This window comes from Rhinatrema bivittatum, chromosome 2 (assembly GCF_901001135.1).
Source record: "Rhinatrema bivittatum chromosome 2, aRhiBiv1.1, whole genome shotgun sequence".
NCBI classification, from domain to species: Eukaryota; Metazoa; Chordata; class Amphibia; order Gymnophiona; family Rhinatrematidae; genus Rhinatrema; species Rhinatrema bivittatum.
Window position 1 is genome coordinate 182,863,903 of NC_042616.1, and position 13,385 is coordinate 182,877,287.

The 13,385-nt window shown below is 45.1% G+C and overlaps 1 protein-coding gene across 6 annotated transcripts in view; it reads right to left on the minus strand.

Annotated features, from left to right (window-relative positions):
• ICA1 (islet cell autoantigen 1) overlaps positions 1–13,385 on the minus strand; it is a 294,496-nt gene that overhangs the window by 212,965 nt on the left and 68,146 nt on the right. For 5 of the 6 annotated variants that reach the window (XM_029588952.1, XM_029588957.1, XM_029588956.1 and 2 more), the window contains exons 5-6: positions 6,774–6,897; positions 1,039–1,237 (exon numbers count right to left, since the gene is read on the minus strand). In XM_029588952.1, the coding sequence (XP_029444812.1) occupies positions 1,039–1,237; positions 6,774–6,897 (323 nt within the window). Of the gene's footprint in view, positions 1–1,032; positions 1,238–6,773; positions 6,898–13,385 lie in introns of those variants that run through there. The other variant, XM_029588958.1, reaches the window with a different exon arrangement.

Genomic DNA, 13,385 nt, shown 5'->3' on the forward strand with positions numbered 1-13,385 from the left:
TATATACTGCGATGTCAGCTTTGCTCCTTCTCCATCTGCTGGTAGAGATACATAACCTACTGGGTTCTGGATTCATCTGTCTGGACGCTAAGAAAAAAAAAAGACAGTTACACTGGAAAAAATACAGAGAAGGGCGATCAAAATGATAAAGGGCATGGAATGACTCCTCTATAAGGAAAGGCTAAAGAAGTCAGGGCTGTTCAGCTTGGAGATGGCTGAGGGGGGATATGATAGAGGTCTACAAAATCATGAAAGGACTTGAATGGGTAAATGTGAATCAGTTATTTATTCTTGCAGATAATACAAGGATGAAGGGGCACTCCATGAAGTTAGCAAGTAGCATATTTAAAACAAATCAGAGAAAATTCTTTTTCACTGAATGCACAATTAAGCTCTGGAATTCATTGCCAAAGGATGTGGGCAATTAGTGTATCTGGGTTTCAAAAAGGATTAGAAAAGCTCCCTGAGGAGAAGTCCATAAACTGCTATTAATCAATATGGAACAGCCATTGCTTGTTGTCAGGATTTGACCATGGGATCTATTTAATGTTTGGGTACTTGTCAGATACTTGTGACTTGGATTGGCCACTGTTGGGAACAGAATAAATACTGAGCTTAATGGACCCTGGTCTGACCTAGTATGGCATATCTTGTGTTCTTAGTTCTAATGAAATATAAGGAAATGGTTAGACTTACCTTTATTTTTGCTAAGAAGAGTCAAGATGAAAAGGGCTCTGCTGCTCACCTCAGACTACCCATTCCAGATAAATTTTTGCAAGACTACAGAAACTATATACTCAAGTCTTGTCAAAAGATAAACAATTATGGCTTGGTAAAAATACTCTCCATCAATGGCCTAAACTTTATTATAGGGCATTTCACTTATAATGAACGCGCCTCGGTTTTCAGAACAATAGTGCATTAATGGCCGATGTTAATGCACTTAAGTACATTAGATCTTCCTCTGCCCAACAGATCAGCATTCAGCTGCAACAACTATTCTGACTTCTCCTTGTAGTACACATAAAAATGTTATACCTTTCTAAACTTTTCCATCTGCTTGAAAAGATCGGGGTCCAGTTCTTGAGAGATGTCCTTCATCCACAATAAGGCTCCCCTGTATTCTGTTCGGGACTGTTCCATGCGGTTTACTGTTAACCAGGTGTCAGATATAGCCCTGTATCGGAATGTTTCCACCTCCTGATAGAGTCTGCATAAAGGCGTTCGTAGTGACAATCTAAAATAAAACAGTTTTACATTTTAGTTTTTTCTTCACCAGAATCCCCTTTTACTCCAAAATCTAAATGCTTCAGACTTATAGGCCTGTTCAAAGTAACTTACAACATATATAAAAATACATTTCAAAAATATAATTTAAATGCACACCATAACACAATTTATATATACAAGTTAAAAAAATGTATAAAATCAAGAAACAATTCATATATCAACTCAAATACCATGAAATCTGCTCAACTTGATGATAACGTTTAAAATACAGAAGTACTAGAATACTGAGAACATGGACGGACTCATATTTTGCCTATATATTATGGCAGCAGATAGAGACCATTTTCCCTTCTTATTGAATAGCACAATCCCCTTGAACATGAATTTACTCTCACTTTCCTGCAACTAAGGATCCTCTGCGCCTATCCCATGCCCAGTTAAAAACTCAGCAAGTTCCTCCTGCTCTTTTGATCTTCCTGCTCAACTGGAATCAAAGCTGGGAAATGGATCCATGTGCTTTCATGCACACACCACACCTACTCAGGGATTGTGTTTCCCCCTATTTTATATCCCCTTCTTAATTTGAAAGAAGCAGCGATGTAAGTGCTGCGATCATTAGACCCGCCCCCCCATGATGTCACTAACATCGGACAGTTAAGACAGCCTCAACACCAGGCGTCGCGTGTGGGAAGCCAGATAACATCAAGGGGCACCCTGCAGCGCTTCTCACCCCACAGTCATGGGAGGGGAAGTGAAGGAAACAGCTTGATCTTCACCTGGAACTGGAAAGAAGCAGCGATGTAAGTGCTGCGATCATTAGACCCGCCCCCCCATGATGTCACTAACATCGGACAGTTAAGACAGCCTCAACACCAGGTGTCGCGTGTGGGAAGCCAGATAACATCAAGGGGCACCCTGCAGCGCTTCTCACCCCACAGTCATGGGAGGGGAAGTGAAGGAAACAGCTTGATCTTCACCTGGAACTGGAAAGAAGCAGCGATGTAAGTGCTGCGATCATTAGACCCGCCCCCCCATGACGTCACTAACATCGGACAGTTAAGACAGCCTCAACACCAGGCGTCGCGCCCCTTTGGGGCGCGACAAAGGGGCTCTCTCCTTTGTGCACCCCTTCGTGCAAACCTTTGTGTATATGTAAAAATTTATATTTATGTTTCCTTTGTTAACTAAGCTGTTTCATCGTATTCGACTAAGGAATTTTTTCCTGCTTTTTCTGTTTCACTGTAAACCGGCATGATTTGCATTTAATGCAAGAATGTCGGTATATAAAAGTTAAAAATAAAATAAAATAAATATATAAATTTGCACAGCCACAGTCCTCAGCCTGGAGTCATGCACCAGAATGTCTTCCAGAACCCTGCCATCATAGGCCCCCAAATCTGATCACTAGTTGTGCATGCAGTACAATCACTATAATTCCCTCCCACCAAGAGCCTGTAAACGCTGCCTTCACATCTTGCCCAGCCCTGGCAAACTCAGTGAGTGGTCTAAGCTGGGAATTGACCCAGAGGCCTTCTGCAGGGTGGGCACAGCACCACCAGTGAACCACCGGCCTGGCCCCGCCGTTAAATTCTGGTACTATTCTTACTTCCAGCATGCTTCCCAAGAGGTTATGTCATACATCCAGTATTATTTCATTAAATACATATTTGCTTATGTACTCCTGACTACCTTTTTCCAAACTCATACCATGACCACTTGCTTTGGAGCTCCCTTTTTTTTTTTCACTGAAGAGTGCTCAACTCTTGTGCATTATTTGTCTTTTTCATTTTCTCTTCTACAGTATACATATTTTTGTCTTTTAGAGGACAATTTTCAAATGATAATTAACAAAACCAGTGGTGTGCAGTGACATTTATAGCAGGGGAGTCAGTCTCGCTCCCTCGGTCCCCTTTGCCCTCCCACATGCACTGCCCATCTGCCCTCCCTCCCCCCCTCTAGTCTACAGCAGTCTCGCTCCCTCACCCCTTCTCCCATAGATTCAAAAGACACAGGGAACCCATATGGCATTAGGCCTGTTTTAACATGTAATGCGTGTAGGCTTGGCCCTCTGAAAGGCATGAATAAACAAATGCAACATAGTAAATTGCCTATACCAAAATACTTAAAATTCTGCATACTTTATATTGGTCAAAATAACACCCTTTACATGACAGTCTTTAATTAATTTAAAATATAATACAGAAAAACGTTATTACTTAAAGATGCAGAGTTTTAAATATTTTAAGCAGAGTTTCGCTAAAAGTTTACTGTAAGAGTCTCTCTTCCACCCTCTCTCCTTACTCCCTTGGGCAGTCTCCTTTCAATTTGCCCTCTCAGACCCCAACTCCTCCTCCTGCCACTATCTCTCCCCTCCCCCTCTAGGCTCAATCCCTTCCACTCTATCTCCACTCCCAGAGTTTGACCCCTCTCTCAGTACTGCTCCTCTCACACAGGCTCCCTCTGTCCCTCCCTCTCTCACACATACACACAGGCTCCCTCACTCTAGTGCACATATAGAAAAGTGCTGCAGAGCTCCACAGTCTTTTCGCTTTTTGAGCTCATTTAAGGGAGATGGCCCAGAGGAATCCTGGATGTCACTTGGGAAGCTTGGAACACCCTGACCCCAGGACAAATAGTTTGGACTATGTGATTCAAATGTAGGACTGCCTCAGTCAGAGAAACTTTTAAAGAGCATCTAGAAAAGGTCAGAATTATGTAAGCACCATACTATAAATTACTCAAGCCACTGTTCGATTATTTTAGGTTGAAGATAGAGTTCTCAATGTCCTTCCATCATCAGAAAGAAAGCTGCTAGCTAGTTAGCAAGGGTCATAAGAAGTCGCAGAGAAAGAAGGCTAGATGAACTATAAAATAGCTCGACTCAAAAAGAGAAAGAAAATCCAGATTCACCAGATCAATCTTCTAAAATAAGAACAGCTGTGACCATCAATTTAATCAGTAGGAAAGAGAGGAGTCTCTGAAAATAACTCTGGATCTGAGAGTCCCACAAGCCCATAAACCCATGGAGTTATATTAGGAGAACTGTCCCCTAATAAAAAAAGGAGCTAATTCACCTCATTCAAGTAGAATCAGGAAGCATTTTTCAGAAGCCATTAGGTAGACTAATCATCTAGCATGACATCCTCATAACCCCAGGAGTTGGGGGTCAGACCCCTGAAGACCAACAAGAAGCAATCTCCAATGAAGTATCAAAAATGCTTCATCTACATATTCTAAAAGAATTAGACCATGACTGATGTTCAGCTATTCTGCTAGCTCCCAAAATAGATGTCCAAACTAGATGCCTATAGGCTCCCCCTTCCCCAGAATGTTTCAAGATTCCTAACAAATCTGAAACCCTCTTCCCTACACCAGTGAGATTCTGGAGTTCAGCCTGCCTCTAGGTCCTGCGCATGGATTGGGGAGCATTTCACAATCTCCCCCCTGCACCTTCCTATGTCATTGGTACGCACATGAACCACGATAGTCAACTCCTCCCCAGCACTCTCAAATCTAATTGGCAGGTGAGGTTCACCATTCCTCAGCATCCCACATTTTAGGGAAACGTTTCTAGTGCAGAAAGTTGCTTCCGATGTTGGACTGTTGGACAAGTGGACAAGTGCCAGGTGTTGCATATAGGGAAAAATAACCCTTGCTGTAGTTACACAATGTTAGGTTCCATATTAGGAGCTACCACCCAGAAAAAAAGATCTAGGCATCATAGTAGATAATACTTTAAAATCGTCGGCTCAGTGAGCTGCAGCAGTCAAAAAAGCAAACATAATGTTAGAAATTATTAGGAAGGGAATGGGGAATAAAACGGAAAATGTCATAATGCCTCTGTATCACTCCATGGTGAGACCCCACCTTGAATACTGGGTACAATTCTGGTCGCCGCATCTCAAAAAAAGATATAGTTGCGATGGAGAAGGTACAGAGAAGGGCAACCACAATGATAAAGGGGATGAAACAGCTCCCCTGTGAGGAAAGGCTGAAGAGGTTAGGGCTGTTCAGCTTGGAGAAGAGACGACTGAGGGGGATACGATAGAGGTCTTTAAGAAAAGAACATAAGAACATAAGAAAATGCCATAATGGGTCAGACCAAGGGTCCATCAAGCCCATCATCCTGTTTCCAGCAGTGGCCAATCCAGGCCATAAGAACCTGGCAAGTACCCAAAAACTAAGTCTATTCCATGTTACCATTGCTAATGGCAGTGGCTATTCTCTAAGTGAACTTAATAGCAGATAATGGACTTCTTCTCCAAGAACTTATCCAATCCTTTTTTAAATACCATGAAAGGTCTTGAACGAGTAGATGTGACTTGGTTATTTACACTTTCGAATAATAGAAGGACTAGGAGGCATTACATGAAGTTAGCAAGTAGCACATTTAAGACTAATCAGAGAAAATTCTTTTTCACTCAATGCACAATAAAGCTCTGGAATTTGTTACCAGAGGATGTGGTTAGTGCAGTTAGTGTAGCTGGGTTCAAAAAAGGTTTGGATAAGTTCTTGTAGGAGAAGTACATTAACGGCTATTAATCAAGTTTACTTAGGGAATAGCCACTGCTATTAATTGCATCAGTAGCATGGGATCTTCTTAGTGTTTGGATAATTGCCAGGTTCTTGTGGCCTGGTTTGGCCTCTGTTGGAAACAGGATGCTGGGCTTGGTCTGACCCAGCATGGCAATTTCTTATGTTCTTACTGTATATATCAATAGGACACTACTACACAGGAAAATTCAATATTAAGTCACAAAAAAGGAAGCCCTCACTACAAAATGGCTGTCTATTCACTCTTATAATGAATCACAAATCCCTTAAATGAATAAACAGAAATAAAAAGCTGAATGCTGGGGTGATGAGGTGGTTCCGAACAATGCAGCAATTTGCCTTTCAGAGCACAGACCTGGTCAAATGTCGACTTCTTGTCTGGGGAAAGCATCCATATATGGACAAGCAATTTCTGCTGTAGCAGGGACCTGAAAGTGAGTGAGTGAGTAAATGCAAGGGAATAAATATTCTGGGATGACAGACCACCTTAACACACCTACTAACCAAACCTGAACCGCTCTCCTTAAAACTCAGCCAGGAAGCTGCCGACTCATAACAGTGGGCCTCCAGCTAAAATCTTGGCAGGAACTTGGAAAGGGAAGGAAGCCTCAAGAAGAATCTAGAGGGGCTATCTAAGACCTGACGAGGAGGTCAGCTTGGCACATACGCTCCTAAAATGGAACCCAGCTATGCAAGTACCACAAGGGAGTATGAACTGAAACCGCGGAGAGGATTTTGAGGAGAGAACTGATCCTAGAGGCCCATGTTTATTCAAGTAAAGCTTATTTTTATCTTTGTTTTCTATTTGGAGAAGTCAGATGTCTCACACTGCGCATCTGTAATGATATCCTGATTTAACCTCCTCATTTGTGGTTCCAAAAATTATTGGGAGACAGTCTGCCCCAACCAAATACCCAGTGACTGAAGAAGCTCCCCTACTTTCCGGACTCCGTGTGCAGCACAAAATAATTGAAAATAGTCTGCTATACCTTTGCTGAGATGAAAAGCAGAGGGCTTTTCCAGTAGCCTGCATCATTTTCCCAGCTCTGGTCTTATCCTGAGAACCTTGAGATCGAAGAAATTTCCCCAGTTCATTTTCTTCCTGAGACAAAACTAAGTAAAGAAAAATAAAGCAGTCAGCAACTCCAGATATGGGCTGCAAAAAAGACAAAAATCTTACCAGCTTACACAAAAATCAGGATTTATCTATGCCTCAGCTGTAACCCATACTGAATGGTGCAAAGTCATTAGAAGACAAGCTTTATATTGCCCCATTAGAACCAAAGATGAAATTATTGTTTTATTAAAAAAAAAAAATGCACTTACTATTCTCCCTCCCTTATTGCCTTTCACCAAAGATTCAGCAACAGTATTAATGTTACTTTAAGGAAGATTATTTGCTTACTGTCACACAAAGTGGTGGTATATTTGCAGCTCAAAATGTAAATAAAAGGCATACAAGTCCTTATTCTGTAAGTTTTGCCCTATATTTGAAGACAGGAGCCTACATAGATACAACCTAAAAAATATACAATGCTTGTTGCCTGCATGCTACTTGGAAGTACTGAACATGGCATGCAGGCAGCACATTTATATTCGTATAGCAACATCAGACATATCCCCCCCCCCCCCCGAAAAACAGAGGCATAAAACTCATGTTTCACAGCAATATAGAAAACAGATAAAAACCATAAGATCCATGCTTTCTTGAATTACAACAGTTTTCCTTTATTGAGAAGCTGTTCCATTTCTCCACCCCACTTTTAGGTGAAGAAATATTTCCTTTTACTACTCTTCAGTTTAACCTCTTGAAGCCTTATACTGTGACCTCTTTCCACAGAAAAATGCTTTGCTCTTGTCCATTATTTATATCTATTATTTAGAAAACAGGTCAAACTTTTATTTCAATGTTTCAGATATTTTACAGAAATGTCCCCTAGTCCTTCTACTAACAGGTGGCAGAAAAGCAGAGTTGCTTACATGTAACAGATATTCTCCATGGACAGCAGGATGTTAGTCCTCACACATGGGTATCATCATCAGATGGGGCCCGGAACGGAAATCAATAAGCATGCCCAGCATCCCGCTAACCATGCATCCACGCGGGGTCCCTCTTCAGTCTTACAACAGAGTTTGCGAAAAATTTAATAAACCAAGAGAAAAACAACACTGCGGGGTAGTGGGTGAGTTTCATGGGGACTAACGTTCTGCTGTCCTTGGAGAACACTTGTTACAGGTAAGCAACTCTGCTTTCTCCAAGGACAAGCAGGATGGTAGTCCTCGCACATGGGTGATTAAGTAGCTCCAGGCTGCTCCTAATATGTTCAGCAAAGAACAGGTGCCAACGTGCACAACAACTGTTGCTGCAGTCACCAGAGGTGCAGGCCTGTACCCAGGTACAGGGCCCCTTGGAGGGGGGAGTTGGGTTTTCAAGGCTGGAAGAGATTACTGAGGACAGACTGTCCCTCCGGCCATCTTTGTCCAGGCAATAATGCAAGGCGAACGTGTAGAGGGAAAGGGAACGCCAGGTCGCTGCTCTGCAAATCTTGTGAATGGGGACTGCACGAACGTGAGCCACTGGAGACTGACATGGCCCATACTGAGCGAGCCTTGACATGACAGTCAAGGTGTAAGCCTGCCTGGGAGTAGCAGAAGGCAATACAGTCCACAAGCCAATGGGATAAGTTCTGTTTAGAGACAGCAACCCCCAATCTGTTTTTAATCGAAGGAGACAAAAAGCTGAGTGGATAAGCGGTGAGGCACTGTCCTTTCCAAGTAAAAGGCCAGTGCCCTTTCACAATCTAGCGTATGCAGAGCCCGCTCACCTTGGTGAGTGTGTGGCCTTGGGAAAAAAAGAAAGCAACACAATGGACTGATTGAGATGGAACTCAGAGATCACTTTGGGAAGGTGCATCTGCAGAGCCACCTTATGACAAAATTTTGTATAAAGGTGGGTTCGGCACCAGAGCTTGCTGTTCACTGACCCTGCGAGCTGATGTGGCCGCGACCAAGAAGATGACCTTCTAGGAAAGGTACTTCAGGTCGCAAGATTACAATGGTTCAAATGGAGACTTCATGAGTTGAGACAGGACAATGAGATCCCAGGAAACCATGGGTGGGCAAGTAGGGGGCCTCATTTGTAACAAGCCCATCATGAAATACCCCACAAGCAGATGGGAGGAAATCTCAGTACCATCTGTGCCCTGATGGTATGGCACTCAGTTGAACCCTCATCAACGTGGTCTGCAGACCAGAATCGAAGAGGAAAACAGGTAGTCTAAGAGCGCCAGTGGGGAGCAAGAGAAGGGATCCAGATCGCACTCCCCGCACCAAGCCCAAGCCTCTTCTACTTTAAATTGTTAAGATTTCCTAGTGGAGGGTTTTCTGGACTCCAGTAGGACTCGTGATACCCCTTCTGAAAGGCCCAGGGCATGAACAGTCGCCCGTCAACATCCCAACTGTGAGAGCCAGGGCTTGGAGGTTGGGGTGGCAGAGCCTACCCTGGTCCTGCAAGATTAGGTACAGAGCCATCTCCAACCAGATTGGGGGGCACAAGGCCAGTCCCATAGGGTCGGAAACCAGACCTGGTGGGGCCAAAAGGGGGCGATCGAAATCATGGTGCCCTGATCCTGCTGAAACTTATGGGCGTTTTTGACATGAGAGGAAGGGAGGGGGTAAGCGTATAACAGCCCGGTGCCCCAGTGAATTGAAAAGGCACCTGCCATCGATCCACTGCACCTCCGACTTAGGGAGCAGAAGTGGTCCACTTTCCTATTCTCCAAGTGAGCGAAAGATCTGGCTCGCTATATCTTGATTGAGGGACCACTCATGAGGTTGGAAGGCACGGCTCAAGGAGTCCGTCAGGACTCAGTCCACATCTGGTCATGGGCCATCAGCAGTGGCATCCTCCCAGGGGTGGACAGCCTCCTGACAGAGGGTGAAGGACCCCGTTCCTCTTACTTGTTCATATACCACATAGCTACCTGATTGTCAGTCTGAACAAGGACAACCTTCTTCAAGAGCTGTTCTCTGAACACCTGTACAGAATACCGAAACACTCGCAACTCCAAGAAGTTGATCTGGGTCTGCGATTCCTGCAAGGACCAAAGCCCCTGGGTGCGGAGGTTCGCAAATGTGCTCCCCCCGCCATCTGAGACGTGTCTGTGGTGAGAATAGCCTGTGGCTGTGGGCTCCAAAAGGGCATCCCCCACTCCAGATTTGTTTTTTTTTTGGGGGGGGGGGGGGGGGGGGGGGGGAGGTCACCCACCTCCCGAGGGACAGGTGCAGCAGCGTGGTGATAAGGACACGAGCATGTAAGTCTTGGGTTGCCTGACACCACTGGGAACGCAACATCCACTGTGGTATGTGCATGTGCAGGTGAGCAAATAGAGTGACATGCACCGTCGCTACCACGTGGCCCAGTAATCTAAGAAACTAATGCACCGAGACATGGGGGCAATCGGAGACTACTTGAGCTAGAAATGCAAGCATCTCCGCCCTGACCCAACCCAGAAAAGCTTTCGTCTGGACAGTGTCCAGCTGAGCCCCAATGAAGTCCAGTTGAAAAGATGGTTGGAGATGAGATTTTGGATAGTTGATCAGAAACCCCAGAGTTTCCAAGACCTGGAACTGTGATTCACAGGGCACTCTGTGCCCCTTGCCCAGAGTCGCTCTTGATAAGCCAATCGTCGAGGTATGGGAAAAACATGAATCCCTCGCCTCTGAAAGTAGGCTCCGACCACTGCCAGACACAGTGAAAATACAGAGAGCGGATGCAAGGGCAAAGGGCAGCACCCGATACTGACAGTGAATCCTGTTGACTAGGAATCGTAGGTACTGCTGATCTGCATGAGAGATGGGGATATGGGCATACACATCTTTTAGATTGAGGGAGCAGAGCCAGTGTCCTGCTTTGAGAAGGGGAATCAAGGTGCCCAACGAGACTATTTTGAACTTTTCCTTTACCAGAAAATGGTACAAGACCCGCAGGTCCAGAATGGGCTGAAGGCCACATTTTCTTGGGAATCAGGAAATACCTGGAATAGAATCCCTCGCCCTGCTGACTGGACGGAACAGGTTCAACCGCTCAAGCCAGTACGAGGGCAGAGAACTCTTCCTGAAGGATCTGCAAGTTCCCCTTCTACTCTCCACCGAGGTCACTGAGGTTAGCAGGGTGGAACTCGTTGGAAATACAATCTGTAGCCCGAGGCACAATGGGCAGGACCCAGAGGTCAGATGTAATCGAAGTCCATCGATCTGCAGATAGCTGGAGCCGATCCCCTGATCCTTACTGAATGCAATAGGTGATGGGGTCATAGGTGTTCAGCCTTCGTCCAGAGGTGCAGGCACTGGTAGAAGTGGATGGGAGGCTACAGGTCTTGGTGGAGCTTCCTCCTCAGAGGAACTGGCAACAATCAATGTATTGGTAGGGGGAGAGGTTTCGGTGCCCCACCGGGCACCAATGCTGTCCCGGGAACTGGAGTTAGCTGGGTCAGTAACACACCAGTAAGCACCAACGAGGCCCTGCATTGACCGCTCCACTGCCAGCTGGACCTTGCGCTCCAGCTCCTCCTCAAACATAACCAATGCCAACACCGACTGGAAGGAAGGAGGGGTAGCCAGATCTTCTTCAGATCTGTGAGGGGGATCAGCGACTGGTACCAGGACCTGTGGAGACCATCGTGGACCCCCGGCACTGATAGAGGATGGGTTCTCCTTGCCATGGGGTCGCTCAGACATGGATTCAGCCCCAGGTACTCCCAGCAACTTCAGTATCTGGGAAATCAGAGCCGGTAACTCATCTCTATGAAAAAAACACAACATAGTTCTATATGGCTCCAATCCTGGAGGAATTTTCCCATCCTCCAGAGAGTAAGGATCAGCTTCATCATCTGTGCCATCTGGGTCCCTATTGGGAAGACTGGTAGCAGATCTAGGCATACTCTGATGTTTACCCACAGCACCAAGTGTGCCGTATTTCGCTGCCTGCAACCATGACCTGTTAAGAATGGCCAGGCCAAGGACTGCGTCTGAAGAAAAAAAAAAAACTGCAGTCCTTGAAAAAAATTTTATCCAAGAAAAGGCCAAAACCAGGGGGCCTCTGTCCTGTGCCCACTGAACCACCTTCCCTCATTGATAAACCAGTTTGGAGCTCCCCCAAGTCAGGCGACCCTTCTGGCAGCTCTTTACCCAGTCCCGCATCAGGTTGGGAAAAACTGGGCTTAGTAAAAATCAGACAAAGCCAATCCCCCCTGAGCCTCCAAGCTGCGCTGACACAAGTTACAGGGAACGCCATGCTGAGATGCCCAAATATGACAAGAAGCACAGAGGGCAAAGGTGCTTAGGTTTCTTAGCTATAGGCACCATCAGTCTGTCAGTACACTAACAGGCGTCTGAGAAGTGGTCATATAGCAATATTCACACTGCAAAAAATTAGGCTTCCAAAAAATCAGGCCTTGGTGAGCATCCAAAAACTGAGCTCCCATGAGGCAACTCAGATTGCACACGTAGATAACCATGTGCATGTAAATGCTCACAGTTGCGCCCAACCAGACGCAAAGCTGCATGCCCTAGCACAAACTGACAGAACTGAAGGCGGCAGCCTAACAAACAGGAAAAAACACACAAAATTCTGCCACGGCCTACCACACAGTGAACAAGAAAAGCCTAAGAGTGGGGCCTAGACACCAAGGCTGCTCAACCTGCCAGGCTACCCATGTCCTCTAAGCTCCCCAGGAGACGGGAATGAACATCGGATCAGTGCACTGAGCATGGAGACCGGAGGGAGGAGGAATCCCTACAAAACTCTCCTCTGTTTTGTTTTTTTTTTGGTTTTTTTTTTAACTCCTTACCTGAGCTCAGCCCATCCCAGCCTCTTACTGAGTATTTCTGGCTGCGGGAGGAGAGGACATATAGCTTCACCACTGTGCTCGGCTTCCTGTACCTGCTTGCCTTTCATCTTTTTTTTTTTTTTTTTACAGCCAAGTCCACGCCAGCTGAAAACCAGCTACTGGACCAAGGCACTCATCTGAGGAATAAATCCAAAGATATCACCTCAGGAATTCACAACTGAGGAAGGGACCATATCATACCACCACAGGAGAGTGGGGCAAATAAATTTCCTTCTTTTCTCCTTTTAAAACTTTAAACAATTCCCAGTAGGGAGATGCACGTCCACCCTCAGCTGGAGACGGAGAATACTGTCAGTGCAGGGGGTATATATATATATATACCCTGATGTCAGCTTTGCTTCATCTCCATCTGCTGGTAGAGGTGTATAATCCACTGGTTCTGCATCCACCTGTCTGAACTCTAAGAAAGAAGATATCACCTGCCAAGCAAGAGATCCTCTACCATGTTAGAAATAAATTGTGTCAGTAGTCAGTGTTAAGAAAATAGACCATAAAAGTTTATTCTGGATAAAGAAGCATAAAACAATCAATAAACCATCTCAAAACAGCACTTACAACAATATAACATACAGATTAGAGTTTTATGGCTAGAGCTGCTCACAATCAAGTATTCCAGGAAACATATTAGACAAGATTTTCTCTGACTGGTGATTTTGAAAGCTTAAATGATTGTAAACTCAGGTATTGTTT